The sequence below is a fragment of the Tachypleus tridentatus genome, chromosome 13, assembly GCF_004210375.1.
Source record: "Tachypleus tridentatus isolate NWPU-2018 chromosome 13, ASM421037v1, whole genome shotgun sequence".
Classification (NCBI taxonomy): Eukaryota; Metazoa; Arthropoda; class Merostomata; order Xiphosura; family Limulidae; genus Tachypleus; species Tachypleus tridentatus.
In genome coordinates, this window is record NC_134837.1 from 138,053,082 (window position 1) to 138,074,783 (window position 21,702).

The 21,702-nt window shown below is 30.7% G+C and overlaps 1 protein-coding gene across 3 annotated transcripts in view; it reads right to left on the reverse strand.

Annotated features, from left to right (window-relative positions):
- LOC143239630 (zinc finger protein DPF3-like) overlaps window positions 1-21,702 on the reverse strand; it is a 79,206-nt gene that overhangs the window by 37,412 nt on the left and 20,092 nt on the right. The window contains exons 2-5 of one of the 3 annotated variants that reach the window (XM_076480936.1): window positions 18,562-18,848; window positions 17,862-18,079; window positions 7,687-7,756; window positions 3,360-3,584 (exon numbers count right to left, since the gene is read on the reverse strand). In XM_076480936.1, the coding sequence (XP_076337051.1) occupies window positions 3,360-3,584; window positions 7,687-7,756; window positions 17,862-18,079; window positions 18,562-18,848 (800 nt within the window). Of the gene's footprint in view, window positions 1-3,359; window positions 3,585-7,686; window positions 7,760-17,861; window positions 18,080-18,561; window positions 18,849-21,702 lie in introns of all 3 variants that reach the window. The other 2 variants (XM_076480937.1, XM_076480935.1) reach the window with 2 other exon arrangements.

Here is a 21,702-nt window from a genome sequence, read left to right on the forward strand (position 1 = left end):
GAAACAAAAAAGGTTCATTAACTCCTAAGCTTTCTGACTAGTAGATGGTTTTTTTCTTGTGATGAAAGCTTTTCAAGGCAAATTAAGACAGTGTGCATTGCATTATTTCCCAATTTAAAAAGTAATTTATAAATATTAAGTAGTTAATTACTCTATGGTAAGGTGTTTTTAGTTTATATTTTTACACTTTTCCTACTTGCAGTAGCTTATAAATATCTCCTATATATACATTAAATATTAACTGTAGGAATCTTGAAGTGCGTGTGCAATAAAAAGACAAATATAGTAAAATACACTTTACATCTTAGTAATTACCATCATCAACCTTACACTCTAAACAATACAAGATTTATTTGATGTTACACAATAAGCTTTCTGTGGCTTTTAAGTATAATTCAACAAAAAACATTCTCAATAATGAAAAGAGCAGCTAAGAATATTTTAAATTCCCATATCTGTAGTTTGTTCCTTAGTCTTTTAAATTCACTATTTTCTGCAGAAGCTACATCTAATTATTTTTAATGAAACCATAAATTACTTCCCACACTACTTCATTCACTTTAAACTGAAATCAAATAACTTTGCCTTAGTTATTTTTAAAGCTAAACTCCACTGGTCGTTTTCCCCATTATATGCTCTAAAGTCATAAAAAGGTGCAAAAAAAAAAGACTGTATTAAAACAAAGCTGTAAAAGAGGAGGAAAGTCACAAGAAGCAAATCCTTAAAAATTAGATTCTCCAAGGATGATAGCTTCTTAGAAAATACAATTCTATGCTTTAGCATGAGCAAAAGAAATATATAAAAAATCAATAACTGCAGTTGTTTAAAGATGAGACTCCTTACAGCTGTACAAAAAGAGGTAAATTTAAAATGTATTTCTCGTCTTTGTAAATTACACTAAAAAATTTACAAAATATCAGATCTTAAATATTTTTGTGTAAAAACATTGTTGAAGTAGTTAGAATTTCTGTTTGTACTTAAGCTTCGAAATTTGATATTCAGGTGCACAATCAATACCTAAAAGGTGCTCAGCACTCCAGACAGGTTTTGCTCTAGACTTAAAGGTATAGTTTCTTGCACATATCACAGTGTCTGAGCAAGTTACATTCAAATATTAATCAAACAATTTTACTATCAAGCAGCATAAAATACATAATACTTCAAAGTTTTGATTCCTTTATATAAATATAAATATGTAATGTTATGAGATTCAAGCTATTTAGACTAAACATTTGTGTTTTCATGTCATAATCTGTAGTCATTTTACATAACTTATGTTTATTTCTTAATTTTTTGTGGTGATTATGAGGTCAGTCAAACCTACTGGACCCAGGCAGAGATTTGATAGTGAAAATAACAAATAAAATATAAAGATCTTTCTCAAAAACATTTGATGATTATCTGGAGGCTATAGAAGTTTTGCTTATGAAATTTGAAAATTTTCATTTGCATAAAAGTTGAATAATCAACATTTCAAAAAAAATAGGCATGATGAAAAACATTACTTAAAAAATCTTAAATTTTAATAATAATTATAAAAAAAATTGATATTTTCTGTGTGAAAGCCTTGTACGGTTTACTGATAACCTGCAAAATTTTGTAAAGATCCGCTTACTAATTTAAAAGTTATAACATTAAAACTATAATAGGCACAAAGTGATTACAAGGTTGGTTCCTGAGACTAAACCTGTGCTCAAAAGAGTTAATATAATGTGCATCTTAATGAAATTTGGCAGATTATCATTAAACAAGGCTTTCATAAACAAAATATTACATTTTATAGTTAAGTTTTAAGATTTGTTCATGCATTTTCTCCTTTCAAGTGTTGACTATCCTAAATGCAAAGTAATTTTGATTTAAAATTAAAAATGCCTTTGGGTATCAGACAATTTTAAAATTTAATTTGTGAAATCTCTATAACTAGAAATATGGTTCCAATTTTATGTTCTAGCTTTTGAATATAAGTAATTTGAATCTCTAATTTATAAAAACCTATAGATTTTATATTCAGACATCACAAACACCTAATTTGAACCAGTGCTGTATTCAACATACCACATGAAACACAAAAATAAATGTTTAGCTGTTTTTTGAGATGTACTTTTAAATTAAAAACTTAACTAATATATAAGATTAACATTTGAATTATAATATATAATTTGATACTAAACTTATTGACACAAATTTATAAAATAGTGCTTAAATGAAATTTTGAATGCGAGTCAACAAACTCGATGACATGGCCTTTAACTTGTGTCAATATGGTTAAAAGTTATAGTATGAAAACTATAACAAGCATAAAATGGTTATTAAGTCAGTCACTTAGACCAGGACCATACTGAAAAAAAACTAAGCTTGAATACAACAATTACCATTGTCTTGATCTTGATAAAGTCTAACTACAATTTAAGATTGGATACAACAATCACTATTGTGATCTTGACAATAATAGTTTGACTAATATTTAAGTTTTGATAAAATAAGTAATTTTATTATCTTGATAATATAGTAATTTGACTGATGTTTAAGTTTCGATATGACAATCGCAACTTTTGTGATCCTGACAATACAATAGTTCTACCAGTATTTCAATATTAATAGGAATGTGATGATTGTTATGATACTGTTCATGATGATTCTTTTTATTATTATTTAATCATCTTTTGATCCTAATGTACTTTATCATTGTACCAAGTTTTACTGAGAACAATTTGATACTATTTAAATGTTTGAATCAGATACAAAATACATATTAATGACCACATCATCACTACATATCAATAACACGTAGACAATGACAAAATGCTTTTGTTCTTACAAAGAACGATTTCTGAAAGTCTATGAAAAAATGTGCATGTATAAAAAAACAACCAATCAGCACAAGATTTGTGTGATTGTGTGTGTATAATTAGGGGACTGAACATACAGATTCTAAAATTTGCATTTCATCCCTTCTTCTAAGTTTCAAGATCCTATTCTAAACATACATGGTAAGATGTCTAATACAGTTCTTATGTTGTGTTCATTTATGATGGCCAGCACTTTATTTTTGTCACTGAGAAACACAATTAAGCACATAGAAAAAACCTTAAACATGCTTTATACAGTAACTACACAAAATATACTAATTCTAATTACAGTAAAATTACAAAAAAGCTACCTTTCTTTTTATGTCTATGTAAAGTATGGCTCTTTTACACAATTTTACTTAACATGCCTTTGATGACCACTCAAAATCTAAGTTACATGTAACATGAAAACATTGTTTCAAATAGTGTGCAAAAATATAGGGAGAAGTTCCTAACCAAAGACAAAATTTATGATGCAGAGGAAAGATGGAAAGTGAATGTCTGCCATACCATTACTGGGGCTGCTTAGGAAAGATAAGAAGCTGTCCTGAAATTTCCTCAAACCTGCCAGTGGATCATCTGACTGTGTTCCTGCAGAGGAAGAAGGAGAAGACATGGTCGATACTTTGGGAGGAATGGAGTTTGCCTCTTCTTCTGCATTATCAGAGTTATTATTATGACTGTGTGAGTAGTGATAGGAAAGTCCTGGACGACTCTTGTACCGAGCACCACAAACTAAGATTGAAAATTTATATTATCAATGTAAAATGTTCATACTTCAGTGAAAACATGACAAATAAGGAGGTTAAACAACTCAGAAACAATACACAGGCTTGGAAAAAAGTGACTATACAATTATTTAATTTAGATTTTAGAACATACTTTAATTTCTAACATCTTACTCTAAAACAAAAGAAACTAACTTTTCTTTGTAATATTTTTTTAGTATCAACATTATAATTTTCCTATATTGAAAATGTATCTCTGATAGCTACATTATCTCTCTCATTCAGTGCTTGCATAACAATTTTTTTATACACATTCACAAGCCTTGAATCTTCCACATCTCAAATTGACTGATTCTAATATGTCTCACATGTAAATTATCATGTGATAACCCTCACCAATAAAAGTGCAACATGCTTTCCTGACACAACTCCCTCTATTCAATTCTGTCAAACTATCACTTCAAGTTTTGGCAGAAATCCAAACCTTATGTGGGGAAATACCCCACAGAAAGTACAGCCATCAAAACTTAAAGAACTGTGAGACCACTCCTAGGGAAAAAAATGTGATAGGACTGAAAAGACATTGAGAAAGAAGGACAAAAACCTAAAATAGATGTGAAGTGCATGGGTTCCAAAAAGGAAATTCATTGTCTACCACAAAAGAAACACGAAAGAACATCCCCTCAGTGACTGATAGAAACCACCAATGCTGAATAGTCAAATGAAACATGATTAGTAAAATCCAGACAAAATGAAAAAGTAAACAAAAGTGCCAAGGTAAAAAGGAATAAAACCACAGTCCTGAAGCCTCTTACAGATTGAACCACATCCTCTACCAATGGAGATGAGCATCAGGGAAGAGGAACAATCCAGAAGAGGATAAGGAAGCAGGAAACCCAACATTGTAAGGAATATGAAAATCTACCAACTCACATAGAAGACAAGAAAAGAAAAGAAAGAAATCAAAATGAATATCTGTGGATTGTCCTGATAGATGGGTGTGTAAAATTACTACCCAAACAGAGGAGAATATGAGGTATGGAACAGGAAAAACACATGCAACTGGAAAAACCAATAACCTAGTTGGCTGTGGTAGGAATAAATGAGTATGTGAAGATTACCCCATTCAGAAGTGGCTAACCATAGCTATACATCCAATAAATAAATAATGGAAAAATTATCCTCAAGAAGTCAGAAACAGAAAACCCAAATATGATCAAAGACTACATATGAAAATGGAGTAGGCCAAAAATTGATTGAATGGGATCAATCAATCCAGTACTCAAAACACGATCAAGCATACAAGATGAATGGACAAAACATGCAGGTAGGATAAGTAAAGGAATGAAACTGCTGGACACATACAAGAAAAAAATATAACAATTTCAGAATGAAAGCAAAAAAAATTGAATATTGCTAAAAAATGCACAGGAGGAGCCCCAAGAAAATGGACTGGTGGAGAACAAAAATCTGACCATAAGTCGTTATCAGCAGAGTACAGGAAACAAACAGAAGTGTCCCACCCAAGAAGTTCCCAAAAGAAACTTGTAGAGAAGAAAATAATGAAGATGGCAAACTTCCAAACAAGGAGTGAAGGAAAAGGATATGTCCCACAAAACTCCCTAAATTACATGTATCACCTAAGAAAGGAAATGGAAGATAAACATTACTTGTAGGAGAGTAGATAGGGTATAACAAAACTAAAAAACATGGTGAAAAAAAAGATTAACAAATAGAAAAAGGACATAAAATCAAGAAAATCTTCTTAATGGTAGGTTAAGGCAAAAAAGAATTGAAGTTTGTATATGGTGAGGCTTGCAAGTATCTAATCTCAAAAAAAGCAAAAACTAATAAAGAAGACATGCCAGGAAAATATAATATACTGAAATGGATTCAGCTTTACAGAAAAAAAGTGAACAATAAGGGAAGTGGGTAAGATGGATCCCAGCCCACAGGAGCCAACACAAATGAAATTAAGGATAAGATGTGTAAAGGATGAATTAAATTAAACGAATGGTAATATATTAACAGATATTTGTTATGCCTAAACTAACACAATATCATAATTAGCAATAATCCTCAAATATAACCACAAGTAAACCAAAACTAACAGATGCATGTTAAAACTAATCAAACATTACAGAACAAAAAATGTCACTAAGCTCTGACATAAAAATATTAACCTAACAAGTATAATAATAAAACAAAAAGGAATGTATAAAAAGAAACAACTGTGTATGAACAATAACCTATGTATAACACATGAAAAATAATATAGTAAAATGAATTATTGATACCCAAGTCAGATAAATTACAGGTAATCCTAAAATGACAAAGGACCCTAGTATCAGTGGTACAGGAGAAAGGATATAACTATGCATAATTTCTATCCTGAACTGGACTATAAATTTTGAGTAAACTTTAGAAACTTGTACTATAAAACCAAATAACTACAGATAATAATATTGAAAGTATTCAAAAACAATAACAATATAACACCTTATCTTATCAAAGTCAGTGGACTGTATATCAAAATATGTGGGCCACAAACATGAGATGAGGCCCACCAAATATCAGCTTCTTCATTTGGTTTGTTTCAAATTTCATGCAAAACTACATGAGGGCTATCTGTGCTCGCCTTTCCTAATTTAAAATTATAAGACTAGAAGGAAAGCAGTTAGTCATCACCACCCACTGCTCTACTCTGAACTACTCTTTAACCAGCAAAAACGGTGGGATTGACTGCAACATTATATGTCGAGTGCCTTAACCACCTGGCCATGCCCGGACGCAGTTCCTTGGACAATCAATCTCCCAATGAACTAAAGCTTAAGATCTTCCTATGGAGTACCACGACTTGAAGCCAATGTCAATGTACTAATAAAGCATATAACCTCCAAAATGGTAATGTAGAATTCATAATGCAAATTGAATAACTAAATACAAATGTGTTGGAAGGAACATTACAAAATATTTTTGTAATGGAGTGATAGTTCAGTAACTGGGTAAAAATGTAAAATAATTAAATTTCAGGATAACTCAACAAGTTACAAATATGACTGCTGTAAAATAATAAGTGAGTATAATATACTGTATAATAAAGAGTAAACTTGTTGAGAAATATTAATACAAAAATAAAGAAAAAATTAAAACTCTTGAAGAGAGTCCAAACTAGTGCCAAGTGAAAAGTGACAGTTCAGTAGAATTGAACAGAGGGAGTCATGTGCATCAAGAAAGTATGTCGCACTCTTATTTGTGGTGAAATGTTGCATGATAATTTGTATGTGAAATTCGCTGGAATTGGTCAATTCTAGATGTGAGAGATTCAAGGCTTGTGACATGCTCAAAAATTCTGTTGCATATAACAGACAGTAGTGAACACAAATAGCTATTTGCATGAAATATCTGAATATATAATAATAACTATACCTACTGTATCTTATCTTCTGCTTCTCTCAACTCTATATTATTTTTATTTTACTTTATATATGAAGCTGCTGTAGCTTGTATGTTAGTTGTATATAAATTACGTGTTAGACATACAACTGACAATATGAGTAAAATTTATTTTTTAAACTTTACTTTTTAAAAAGCGCATTAGAAACAAGATGGCTGAAAATGTATAGAAGTCTTAGAGAATTCAGACACTCTACACTATAGTTACTATTTTATAAAATGCATCTGCCAGAAGATTACAACTGACTGATTTTTACCATTTTTCTAAGACTCAAACCTATACTGAAAGAAGAATAAACTATCCTTCACTTCTACATTTACCCTCATGGCTGTACAAGTCTGATTATTTGTATATTTTATTGTGATAAAGTAACAACTTGATGATTTCAGGGTGTATGATTTATTAGTGTATGTTCAATTATTTTTCTACAATAAACAATAAAGTAGAAAGATACTCTCAAACATCTATGGTTTCTTGGTATTTGTTTCTTTTACTATTTCTATTCTAAATGCCAACTTAGGAACGTTTTGTCATAAACATGCAGTTTTCTTTCCTATTTTAAATAAAGTAACAATTTACTTTCATATCTGTATAGTTTTTTTATACTCATGTATTTTGTTTTCCTATTCGAAATGAAAAATTAGTAACTTACTCTCACAACTATATGGTTTTTCAGCATCTGTATATTCTATCCTTTCACCCCTTTTTCTGCCTCTGGTACTCTGCTATATGAAAAAATGAAAATATCTAGTTATTTAACAATATTTATGACAATAAATATTAAAAAGAATTCAAAAATCTCTTTTAAGTTGCATATTAAGTATTTATGTATTTTTATTATTGTTTAGTGAAATGTCATAACCAGTGAAAGCCTGAGATGTAGTTCTAATAATTCCATATATCAAAGAAAGAGAGATAAAAAAACAACAAAAAACATGAAGACAATTTCATTTCAACCACTTTTATTAAACTTCTGGACATAAAAAAGTAAAACAGAACTGAAAATACTGAAAACAATGCAGTACATACAAACATTTAATTGCCCCTGACAAGAACAAAATTCCAGACACCATCCTAGAACTACCACTTATAGCCATTATTTCAAGAAATAAGGCATAAAAATTCAACTTCCATTCTTAGAAAGATGGCATGTTTAATCCACAATAAACTTTCCACAGGTTCTCCACCGTATGTGGACATTTGCTTCCAAAATCTCAAATAAGCACACCAAAATCTACAAAAGTACACAGATATTTCAGAAAAGATATCATGACAACTATTTTTGTTCTTAACGAGTTCATAGCAATTTTAATCTGAATTTTGAAGTGTAAATTGATACTTTGTCCAGGATCTAAAGTGACTTTTGTTGCTAAAAATATAAGATATTTAAAAAAAAATTAGAAATTCAATGCCAGAAATATTATATGGAATGTACATGTGCATTTGAACCAGGATTTTGAAGAAAAAAAAAGTTTGTTTCCTCCCCTCCACTCATCATCTCTCACATTTAATCTTATATTTTAAAAAAAGTAATACTTTTATCTTAAACAATGACTAAATGTATTCATGACAACAAAATTTAACAATAAAAATACAATAACTATAGCAATGAAAAATAAATCATTGTTTAGACTTCATATACTAAACTCAGACAATGAGTAGTTATGTCATAATCATCTTAAACAATTACTGAATGTAATAAAGCCTTCAAAATAAATAAGATCAATCTTTCATTCAAAAAACACACACAATACTACCTACACCATCTTGAACAATGCTTAGATGTGTGAAACTGTTTGAACAAAATGTAACAATAGAAATAAAATGATATTGGCAGTGAAAAACAGTTCTTTCATGTTTGATATATTAAACTTGCATAATGGCTTATGATACTATAATAATCTTAAGATAATATACAATAGTCACAGACAAATCAATGACTATTACATTGAAGAACAAAAAATATTTCTAGGAAGGGAACAAAAATATCTATTCTGATTTTACTGTCTTTGGATTGAATGATTGACTGGATAACAGTTTCAGTTTAGAAGATGAATTAGACTCTGCTTATCCTCCATCCTTTGTTGATAAAGAACTACATTTATTTTCATGTTTCCTTCCTACAAATAACAATTTGTTACCATTTACTATTTTATACAGCTTCTTTGTTAGTAGCTGTCCCTTTTTTTGTTCAACACTTTTTTGACTATCATGTACTTTGTGTATTTTTCTTAAGCTTTCTGTCTTTCCAGTGTCTATCATCATCTGTGCCACACCCACTTTCTTCATATCATTGTTTTATACTGCTTTTTCTATCTTTAAACAATTCTTCTGCACAACTCAATGTTTCGGTGTCTTAAATCATAACTTTATTAAACTACTTTTTATATGTTATACCAATAAGTATAGCACAAAATCTTAACTAATAATCCATAACTTAATAGTATACAAGTTTTATGTTCTTAATTCTACATGGCAGTATTTTAAAAACTACTGAATTTTCCCTAGTGTGACATACATGACATATTTTCTCTAAACGTTTTGTATTCTCTGTTTTAACCACCACTCCTTAAAAATGTATAAAACTAAATGAAATTACTCACAACAGAATCATTTGCTCAGCCAAATCATAATTTTTACAGCCTTCAATTTTGTTTGGTTATAGAGCTACTGAATAGTAAATTAGACCTTCCAGTTACGTTCACTTGTTACATCCTTTCTTTTAGGATTTGTTAATTTTTCTCTCTTACATTTAATTATATATTACCTATAACAAATAGAAAGTTCAAGTTTTTGTCTATTAAATGACATTTGTATAACACTGTGTAACATATAAGCATCAGTTCCACTTACGAGTACAAATGTTGTTCCCATAAGAAAGTTAACAGCTTGGATGAATTTGCAACAACTCATATCATATAGTTAGAATGTCAGGTAACTTTTGAGATTAATAGATTGTTTTTTTTTTGCATGTTATTAGTCTTGTGTTCTTTGGTGCATTATTTAAAAAGGCTTTAAAAGAGTACAAAGATATCACATGGTTGATAAAATTGACCAAGCACATATTCAGAGAATTAACTTCCTCTGAACTTCAGTTTTATTCTTCAACAATCCTCTCTTTCTTTCAAAAAATGGAACAGAGTTTATTCCTTGTTTCCTTCTCTTCAGCTTCTAACTTCTATTTTCTTTTCTTCTTCTCATTTTCAGCATTTTCTACTCTAGTTTTTGTTCATACATGTTATAAGCCATCTTAGCAGATCATAACATTTCCCTAATGAACTGAATTTTATGGAGCTGAAACTTGTCAAAACCTAAAACTTTCACTGTATCCTTGACAGTTTATATAGCATTCACAGCTTTCTCCCAAAATGCCAATTCTCTCTTTAGTAGCAACATTTATACTAACAGATACACATTTTTAAGTCTGCACTTTCATGGGGCAGTACCAATGCTTTCTTAAAAAGGAGAGTCGGAAATCTGTGTTTCAAGTTTCCGTTGTCAAGCTTTATAATTAAGACATGCCTCCAGAAATGATCTACTCTCTTTCTTTCTCTCCCTGTTTTCTAAAAAATATTATGTTTGGTACATTTTCTACTCATCTGTAATCTTACTTTTAACATCCTCTTCAAAAATTGCTTCTTGTAATAAAACCTCTACGTCTGTGACAGAACCTTGATCAAATCTTTTCAATGGAGACAAACAAACTAGTGCTTTAACTAACATCTTTTCAAAAGGAAGCTTAGTGATCAGTTACAATGATACAGTTGTACAGAATGACTGTATTCCAAGAATTCCTTTGTGTTTGGTCAGCATATCCCAAACTTTCTCGGTTAATGATGACCTTTTAGTGTCTCAGCAGTTTTTTCATGGTGCTCCTAGGCAAAGAAAAAAACCTAACAGTTCCATTTATTTAGTATTCAGGTACAAATATCTTATACTTAAGTATTTATGTCCTAACAACTTAATACCCATTTAAAAGAATAATACACATAAACTAAAAATGATAACAATATTTTTATTTCATTTTTAATTAACCACAATTACTAATGTAATGTGTGCACCTGTTGGGCACTGCACAGCTTCTCAAACCTTGGAATCAGATTAAACACTGCCACCCTCATTTCCTGTTCCATATTGATTTCCACATGGTACTTGCTTTTTATCACAACAACTGCTGAAAACTCAGCTTTGCAGAAATGTGACATTGCAAATGGAATTAGGATTCGCTGAGCTTTCAGCTTTTACTGATATCCAAAACTCAGTTAGTTCCATGCTGCCAAATTTTGTTTTTAAAGTCTTGTCACAAGACAGCTCAATTAGATTTTCTTCTTCTGCAGAGGTAAATTAAGATGGGACCTTAGCCTTAAATGGGTCTTGGATCCTTGCAAACTTCTCCATATCTTTTGGAAAGTAATTTTCAAACCAGTCACTGAGCTGTGTTAGATACTCCTCAAAAACAGATTTTAGTTCATAGGTCAAATCAACTTCACTGGATATAAAAACTGCTGCAACAAGGGGAAACATTCTTTGCCACCATCATCATTCACTTTTCTTCTCCATAGTAGTAACTTTTTTCTGAAGGCTGAAACCTTCTCTGTAAGTTTCAGAATGTGCATGTTGCTTCCTTGCAGAGAGATATTCAACACATTCAGTTTTTTCGAAAAGATCACACAGGTATGCTAATTTTGACAAAAATCAGTATCCAAGAAGATTTTAGCACATTTATGTTCTTCTTCTTTGACATAAGAGTTCCTGTCATAATTGGAACACACGGGACATTACATGTTACAGTAGTATAACAAAGATGTGTGCTTAGATCCCATATCCTCACACAGTTTTTAAAAAATGCCACCTTCTGCAGCCTAATTTTTATAAAGTTCACCACTTACAACCCACTTTCCAGGACTGGGTTCAGTGGAGGACTCAGATGCTTTGATGCAAGGGCTTCTCTATGGATTATGCAGTGGATCCACAATGCATCAAGAGCTTTGCTTTGCATGAGCGTCTGCAATCCTCCATAACAACCGGACATAGAGCGACCATCATTGGTATTGATGCCAATGCACTTAGTCCAGTCTGAGTTGTTTTAACACATAAAAGTGTCAAGGATCTCAAACAATTCTTGAGCCTTTGTACCTGTGGTGATACTTTTACAAAGGAACAGATCTTCCACAATTTTGTCACCATTTACGAACCACGTGTAGCAAATGAAATAAGCGTCCTTGTTACTGTCCATCACCTCATCTAGCTGTACCCTGAATTCCTTCCCTTTCATTTTTTTCTAAAAGTTGATCAATGAGGTCTTCAACCATGTGTTGGATTCTATGACTGATAGTATTGTTCGATAAAGGCACCTTTAAAAGCAATCTTCCTGCAGCTTTACCAACTATAATGTTCACTATATCCATGGCAGCTGGCAAAATCAGTTCTTTTGCAATGGTGAGGGACTTTTACATTTTGCGACTCTTTCTGACACCTTGTATCACGCTAGCAAAGCATTGCTTGATACTGATGCTTGTTTCAAAAATGTATCTTTTTGTTCTTTCAATTCTTTTAACTTTCTGGTAAAATAATCATGGGATTTACCAGCCATGTTAGGATCACTAGTCTCTAACTGGCATTTTAGTTTACTTGGAAGCATGTACTCTGGAGACAAAACTTTTATACGTAATACACACTGCAGACACTCTTCATGATTGACATCTACTAGTGTAAAACCAAAATTTCTTCACAACTTTGCCACTGGTTTGTAATTCATCATCCTTTTCTTCACTCCCACACTTCTTATTAATGTTCAAAATCTTTCCATTTTTATGCACAAGGACTAAAATTCAATAAAATAACTCACTGAACTTTACTAGAACTCACAGACACTTGCATCACAACACTATTTTGATTACTGGTGGACTCGGAGAGTCAACAAGTATTTATATACAAACTCTAAGAAACAAGAAAGTTTGAGAAGTTACTGGAGTAGCCAAAAGTATAAGTAAACAAAAACATACCTCACATATTCGAGAACGTTATCGAAAGAAATGTGGCGTGATCTGATGTTAAAACTGTAAAGTACCTCAAGCTAATAGTTAGTGTGGTGTCCAACAGCTTTCGATATTCCTGTGTTTCCCTTGAACCACTATGCTGAGCCTTTATTATCAACTTTGAAAACTTCTGTCTTGCTTCCCCACAGACAACATATTCATTGCCTAGCTGGATTTTAATGCTACTACCTAGATTTTTCAGACTTTCTGATGTTATGCTATTAACAACACATTTTGACAAACCAACCAGACTGTATAACAGGTGAATTATAAGTTGGTTAGTTTGGAATTCTTTGAGAAAATCTTCAAACAGAGGAAAACTCACAACAACAACAACAACAAAAACCAATATGAGTTTCATATCGAGCTTCCCTTATTGTTTTGAAGTTGATAGTCTTTGGCATTGTCTTTGGATCCCTCTCTGACATGCTTTAAAGCTGGTCCAATGCTCAGCCAACAAACTTGTGTGCACTTTATAAAGGATTTCTCTAGAAAGTCAAGATATATTTGCATGTCTTTATAACCATTCCTTCTTCCAGATAAGACCTTGAATAGTCTAAATAAATCTTATCACTAACTGTTCTCTTTCCTGACCAAAGAAAAGACACCTTTTAGTACCCACAAAGTACAAAATGTTTAATAAATAACATTTATTAAAAGGTTATCAGCACCTTTTACTGATGATAACTACTACTTCATGATGAGCTTTATGCATTTTTAAATTTCCAATTAAATGAGACTATGGCAGCAACTCTTACTATATATATATAGTAATATATATCCACTTTATACATTGTGCACTGTATAAAAATTACATGTACCTACATCAACAAAACCATTCCACTCTAAAACAACAGTTTTGACTAACTTTGAAACTTATCTAAAGATTGTCTTGTTGACATCTGTTCCTTCACTACACATTGAAAATACAGATTCCAATTATATATTATCACCTCGTAAGGGTTCCACTGTTAGTTGGCAACAGATCTTCCATTTGCATGAGAAGAACAATGTCTTATGGTATCTACAACCAACAGACTTCAACATGAGTTGGGGAACTGTATTTTATCAAGAGAGCCATTTTCTTCAGTTGTGCCCAAATTGTTTCCTTATATTGCAATAAAAAAAAATTTAGTTGAATTTTGTATTTCATATATCAAATTTGGACACAATCTGTTTGATAGTAAGTAAGATAGTTTTGTTCTACTCATACCAAAACTGCCTGCTCTTAACACTTAAACATTGCTTTAAAAGTTTCAACAATATCATCATTACCTCTTTCATTTATTTTGGATGATGCAAATTTTGCTGCTCAGATATCTTCTGCACACAAAATCTCCTTCCTTGATAAAGTGTTAATCAAAATTATAGATTTCTCTGTTCTACTTAATGTCCAAGACATCTGACTACAAAATCCTGCTTTTGTCATCTGCAAACATTGTACTTTCATTTTCCTTTCAGGTGTCAGTGATTGGTTGACTTTTGAATGCAATTTTATGGGATTCAGCAAAAGAACATATTTATTCAGTTTTTATGATGGAATCCTGATGCATGTTGAATAATTTTGTCACATTTCATTTCAGATTTACAGATGGTACATTTTGCTTAATACAAGGTACTTCCTTTAACACAACCCAACTTCAATTCACGTTCATTTCCATCAACCTCAGACAACCACCTTTCATTAAACTTAGTTTTTATTCCTGGCATAATTAACAATTAGCAAACTCTTACCTGAAATAAATATTGATATGTAAGGTTGCCATGAACAGTTTTTAAAACAGCTTTAGTTGTTGAATATTTTAACACGTTTTCAACATTTTGTTGAAACAGTTAAGATTTACATAGCATAAATATTCTGAACTAACTTTCCTCCAAAACTGACAAGTTCATGTTATTACCACAATAGTACTTAACACTGCATTTTGCCGTACTGATTCATTTGTTATCAGAACAATGTTTTTAGTTCCAGCATTTCTGCAAAAGAAACCTCAATCTATTAAAATATGAAAACAATGGTTTCATTGATCTAAATAGATCCAGGTAATATATCCTACAACTGAAGCTATTACTGATTGGACCAGACAGGAGTGCCACACTGAAAGAAATATAAATATATTGAGGATTACACAATACAATTTTGTGATATTTTTTCTGCAAAATGCTTACATTATGTTTGTCACTTTTCTTTAACTATTTGGGTAGTTTCCTTACCCAATTTTGTAAGTATAGGAGAGCATAAAAATTTCTGTGAAATGTTCACAAAAAATACAAAATACAGGAATAAATAGAAAAATATAGGAGTACTTGACACCCTTTTGTTTGATTCCTGGTCACACACTGCAAGAATTTCATTTAGCTTATGTTTTAGTATTATATTACCTTTTACTGATGATAACTACTACTTCATGATGAGCTTTATGCATTTTTAAATTTCCAATTAAATGAGACTATGGCAGCAACCACTGAGACTGAAAAAAATCTTCACATTCTCTATATTATGTTGAAAAATCCTTATCACCTCTTGGTTTGTGGAAAAATCCATTTTCAAAAGTACAACCAAGTCTTATGTAGTGCTGCAAAAAAAACTTCCACTTCTCAAGTAAAAGTTAGGTTTCATATAAATTATCCAACTCTTGTCACAATTATTCACCTTAGGTGGGAAGAAAAGATGCAGTCACAAAAGTATTGAGCATACCACTTAAAAGAATGAAATCAAAATTGGTAGCCAAACTAGTAGCTATATTTATAACATTCATAAAAATTTTACAGAAAATATTCATTCAATTATAAGATGGTAGTGTTTTTCCTCTAAAACAGTGTTAATAACTTTCTTTATAGTTATGCCATGGAATCTGGATTCAAAGTTTCTCTTAATCTTCTACATGTACGTATAGCCATATCAATCATAATTATTTATGTTAATTGCTTAAAGTCATACCAAGTGACTTTTGCATAGGCATACACAAAACATTTGGTCAAAATTGAATTATTTTTGTTGAACAGCTTTACACATGTGGTTTATAGATAGATCAAATCTGACACCTAATTATAGGTAATAAAGATCCATCAGTGTACCAAATTTGAAAATAAATCCATGAAAGTATGTTTTTCTTTCAAATAAATTTCCATACTCTTGATGAAAAAAAAAAAAAAAAGCTTCAATAAAAAATTGGATACTTATTGTGTAATTTTTAATAGGCCTTGAAATTTTATATACGAAGTAGGTGTTCAATAGAAAGCATCCACTGAAAATACACAACAGTTTTTATTACCACAGTCAGACTAATGATTTTACATTACTTCTCATATCCACTCTAATCACTACTTACAGAGAATTAAGAAAAATACGCATTAAAACTTATTCACTCCAGCATGAATTTAAACAAAAGACCCTTGACACATACTAGTATACATAGCCAAACAATGCTCATTCCTCAGTATGACACAAGCCATCAAAAAACATAACATCAGACTAGTAACACAGACAAACACCACACTTTGTCAACCAATAAGCTAAGATGGTACAGTTGCTTATTGTAAGCAACTTTTGCTTACACCTACTGTGAAAACTGGGCACTAATATGCCAGGATGCTAAAAAATCTGCTCTGACCAAGCTTGAGCTAGAGTTTGAAGCAAAACTAGTTAACAGAACAAGAAACCCAAGCAGTTAATCCCCATCCTGATCATTACAATACACAAAACTACAGGAATCATGTTCTGACTTCTTCTATTATATAAAAATTAAAGAATTATTAGAAAATAATCAACTCACAAACATTTAAATGAATTTTGTGTAAAAATAAGTAAAGTTGTTTAAATGTGTGATATGAACACATCTTATGTTCTCTATATGTTATTAAAAATAAGGAATTTTAAATAAAATTTAGTTTAATTCTATGCAGGTTTAGTATAAATATGTGGTACAGAAAAACAGTTAGTTCTTTTATTTTAGTTGCCTTTCCTTATTTGAGGTTCTCTGGTATCTACTCTGCCATTGGGAATGTTGCTGCAACTCTGCACATGGTCCAAAATAGATAAACCACAACAATGTCCTTCACTGGTTGAACAGATTATATTTACATATTGTAAGAGTGTCACCAAATATTTGTAACACTCAACACTTATACATCAGAACAGGACTATATCAAGTTATATTTCCTATAAAATATGAATCCTTTAAAAAAAAAAAATTCTCAAATGATAATTGTTCAATGGTATAGGACCTCCTTTTCATCATTTTTTAAACTTTTTATGCATTTTTATTTGGAAAAAATTGAAAAGTATTTTCAAGGAAATTTACAAAATTTAGTCCAGAACCCAAAATCTTCCCAGTTTCAAATATAAGTCCAAAACCTTGACAACAATGTCTATGGAACACAATACTTCCCTTTGTTTGGTCAAATAATAACCATAACCCCTCACACACACTCTTTTAATTTGCCTCCAACACTTCTAATATTATTTGGTCATTAATCCAGTATGAAAATGTCTGTCATATACCCATACAAGTATGGACTTGTATTTTATATGAAAAAAGATTGTGATTCACTTTATATCACGTGTTCAGTCTGTTTATACCTTAGATTAAAACTCAGTTATTCAGTTAAATTCAAACTTACTTAAAACTTTCCTGATCAATCCTGATCACTGTTCCTGATACCTGCATGAAATTTCATTTTCATGAGTATACCATAAGAAACTAATGTGTATTATTTAGGTCCAAATGTAAAGTAAACTTTCCAAACTTGGCTAAACATTCAAGATACACATAAAAAAGTATTTTACTTGAACTTTTTTTTTCTTTTTACGTGTATAAGTTTCTTCATACTCTTCTATATCAGACTCTGGATCATCATGCCCTCCAAGATCAGGAAATTCATTTAGATCTTCAAACTCCCTGAACCACAAATCTTTAGAATCTTCTGCAAGTTTCTCAAGGTTGTTCTCTCCTCCATCTTCTGCTCCAAACATAGCATTTTCCACAATGCTGATTTGGCACATATCTAGAATCCATACAATCCAAAACCACTGCTTAAACAAAAAGTTACAGATTAGGCTAGTGTGTAAGTTTGTACAAAATATTTATTTCCAAATAAATGTTGCTAAGACTACCATAAAATAGTTCTAGGAAAAGGGATTTAAATTAAAATGTACATATTTTAAGATATGAAAAAGACATAAATTTGATAATTCAATCCATACAACTGTACCTCATGTTATACTTGCAACCAGAGCAAAAATTTTTAAAACCTCAAGAGCTAGTTGCATGTAGTTTCGTAAGGTGGTCCCAGTAGATCATGCAATATCTTAGCTTTTTCATATCAAAGTTTCTACATATTTAATAGCACATAATATTACCATTTATTCCACAGCCAAGTAGATATTACCCTTTCAGTATCGTCTAAATACATTACATGAAAAGTCTAGATATACAGTATTTATTCTTGTTTTTAAAAAAATACCACATTTGAATGAAATGCACCACCTCCATCAGTGACATCTTTTTCTCGTATCCTTCTAGTTAAGTACCTGTCATTCATTAGGTACTGCCAGCGTTTCTTTTTCCAACATCGAGCAGGATAAGTATATAACTGTCCTATATTTTGGCCAGGCATTCTCTGCCATTTTGGCATCCATAAATTTGAATCACTCTGAGCAACCCCAGTTTGAGCATCTAGGAATGGAAGTCGAGTTTTCCTCTCTACACATAGATGACTGTTATAATTGGCAGAATTTTCCACAGCTTCTCGATAAGATGAGTCATTTAAGATCCTGAAATATTAAAAAAAAACAATTTTACAAAACTTAAAGAAATAAGTATTCTAAACAAGTGTTTAAATTTTACTCACAATTATTACTTTGTATTTAATTCTGAAGTTAATGTAAAATGAGAACTAAGCAAACCAATCACTTACAAATACCAATAACACTGATTAGTAATATATGACATAACCAATTAATCAAAATCAATGTTCCTAATTATTACCTTTCTTTGATTACTTCAATCGTCCAAGTAATCGAAATACTGTCATTATGACTTGTCATTATTTTTCATTAATTAGAGGTTGTTCTGCTTAAACCATTAATGTTACAACTCACAGATGTAATTAACAAATATAAATTAGTTTCTGATTATTAACATTTGATGTGAAAATAATTTATGAGTTAAATGTAACTAATTAATGAGTCTGATGATTAAATGGTTACCAAATAATTTCCCAGGAAATATAGGATAGGTATAGGTTAAACTCCATTTAAGGAATTAAGCCAAAACAAATTTTTTTACACTATTGTCTAGAAAGTAAAAGGATTTTTTCTCTCACTCTATTGTCAAAATGTTAAATTAATGCATTTTTGTCAAACAGGATCATTAGATTTTGGAAATTATTGGTATTTGGTAATTAATTAATCATTAGCTTCATTAATCAATTTTTCTTCAAAATTGATACATTTAAACAAAAAGACAATTTGCTGGCAGGAACTAGCAACGAGCTGCTTTCCCTCTAAAATTAGGGGTTTGATTCTTCTCAGTGGACTCAGCAGATAGCCTGATGTAGTTTTTCTATAAGAAACACACGCACACATACAAACACCCTCTAGTCAGCAGTTCAAATTACATATTAAAAAAACATTGGAAGTGGATGCTGCTTTCCCCCTTAAACATAGTTCAAGAATTAAACATTTAAAATAAAAAATTAAGAAGTGTTCTCCCAACCTCATTATACATTACCTTTACTCAGCAGGTCCTATAAAATAGAGAGGAAAAAAGTTTGAGAAAACTTCTCTCAGCCATTTGCTTTCCCTCTAGTCAGCAGTTCAAAATTATTAACAGTGCCAGATAGCTTTTCAACAACAAAGAAAAAGTTAGTAAGTTTAATACCAATGTAAAATCAAGCCTAAGACCCCTTGAATCACTTATGAGTTCAAAAATTGAGTACAAACTAAAAATACTTTTCTTATTTGGATAATTGGAATAATCAAGGGCAGTAAATGACAAATGAAAACACTAATCATGAACAACTGATTTAATTGTTATTTAAATTAACTGATTAGTTTATATGACACTAATAAATGTAATCACTTCACACATAATTAATTATATTGCTCAGCTCTAAGTGTGATTAGTTTATGAAATAAGTAACAAGCCACTATCAACAGTAGTGGAAGCTGGCACTTTACAAAAAGTTTAAAAGGAAAATGGATGATTTGCTGAGAAAAACCAAGAATTGGTTTATTTTCCTTTATGGGAGAAGACAAGGACAAATTCTGAAGGACCAAATAAATAATACACTTGTCCATATGATTTGCCTAATGATACAATTTGCATCTTACTCTTTACAAATAATAAAAAACCTATTATAAAGTTAACTGGAGACAAAATACTCTACAGTTTCGTTATTTGAAAACCTTAATCATATAAATGTAATGTGTTTTTAGCACATAACTGTTTGTGTTTTTTTCTCTTCTGATAAAAGTGAAGTACAAGATTAAAAAATTCAACATGGCAGACTGCTGAATTATGCCTTCTGAATGTATGTATATGGAGGATACATTCAGTGAATGGCAGAGCAGTAATAGTGAACTTTACACTCTCCCAGTACTGAAATATTTTAGTTTTTAACATAAATTCTTTAGTCAACTACTTTCATCATCAGAAAAACAGATAAACTTACTGACTTCCATTTACCAGAAACCTTTCTTTGTTACAATCTAGCAACACAGTAAATCTTGTCTTTTCATATATTTTCATCTTTCTCTACCTTTGTTTACAAACCTCTCAACTTTTGTTCTTCTAATTGTTATCTGGGTGGGAAAATTAAAATTCTTAAAATTATTAGAAAGGATGGAAAGAAAAATAATAATGTAATTGAAATGTCTTTGAAGAAATGCAAAAACATGCCCAATGGTTTTATCAAAGATGGAATTAACTAAATTTGCACATACATACATACCTAGTGTCACAATAAAAAAAGAGCATAGTGTTATAATTATATTCAAATAAAATGTTTCTTTATCACCTTTAAATACTGATATTGATTTATCATAACTTAGAAACTTATTAATAAATGCTAAAATCTATAACATATTGGCCAGATTGTTGAAAATTTAAAGGTAAAACTTAAACACCCCAGTAATACTGAAAAAAAAATGACTTAAAATTCCAAATAAGATGAGCATCACAAAATACAGATCATATTTTATGGTATAAATATGTTTAACTGTTCCTGTATTTATTTTTAAAAATAATAATAATAATAATTTTCACAAATCAAAACTTGGATCCTACAAGTGCACTATATTAAGTTCTGAAATACTGTATTAACTAATAATTAGAATTCCTTCATTTCAAATACATATAGGATCTACATGTTTAAGTATGGTGAAAATAAATTTCATTTTCACTCCCTTTTTTTTTATTACATTATAAATGTCAGGTCAATTGTTCTTGAATTGTGATTTGAATTTTTCATCTTTGGTGATGGATGTGCAAATGAAGCCAATCTGTACATGTCTCAACAGACTTGTATTAAAATTCTAAATTTCATCAAAAAAATGTCATGTGACTTTAATCTCATATAGAATTATTTCTCATTAAAGTGACATCATAAAACTAACCATGGTATAC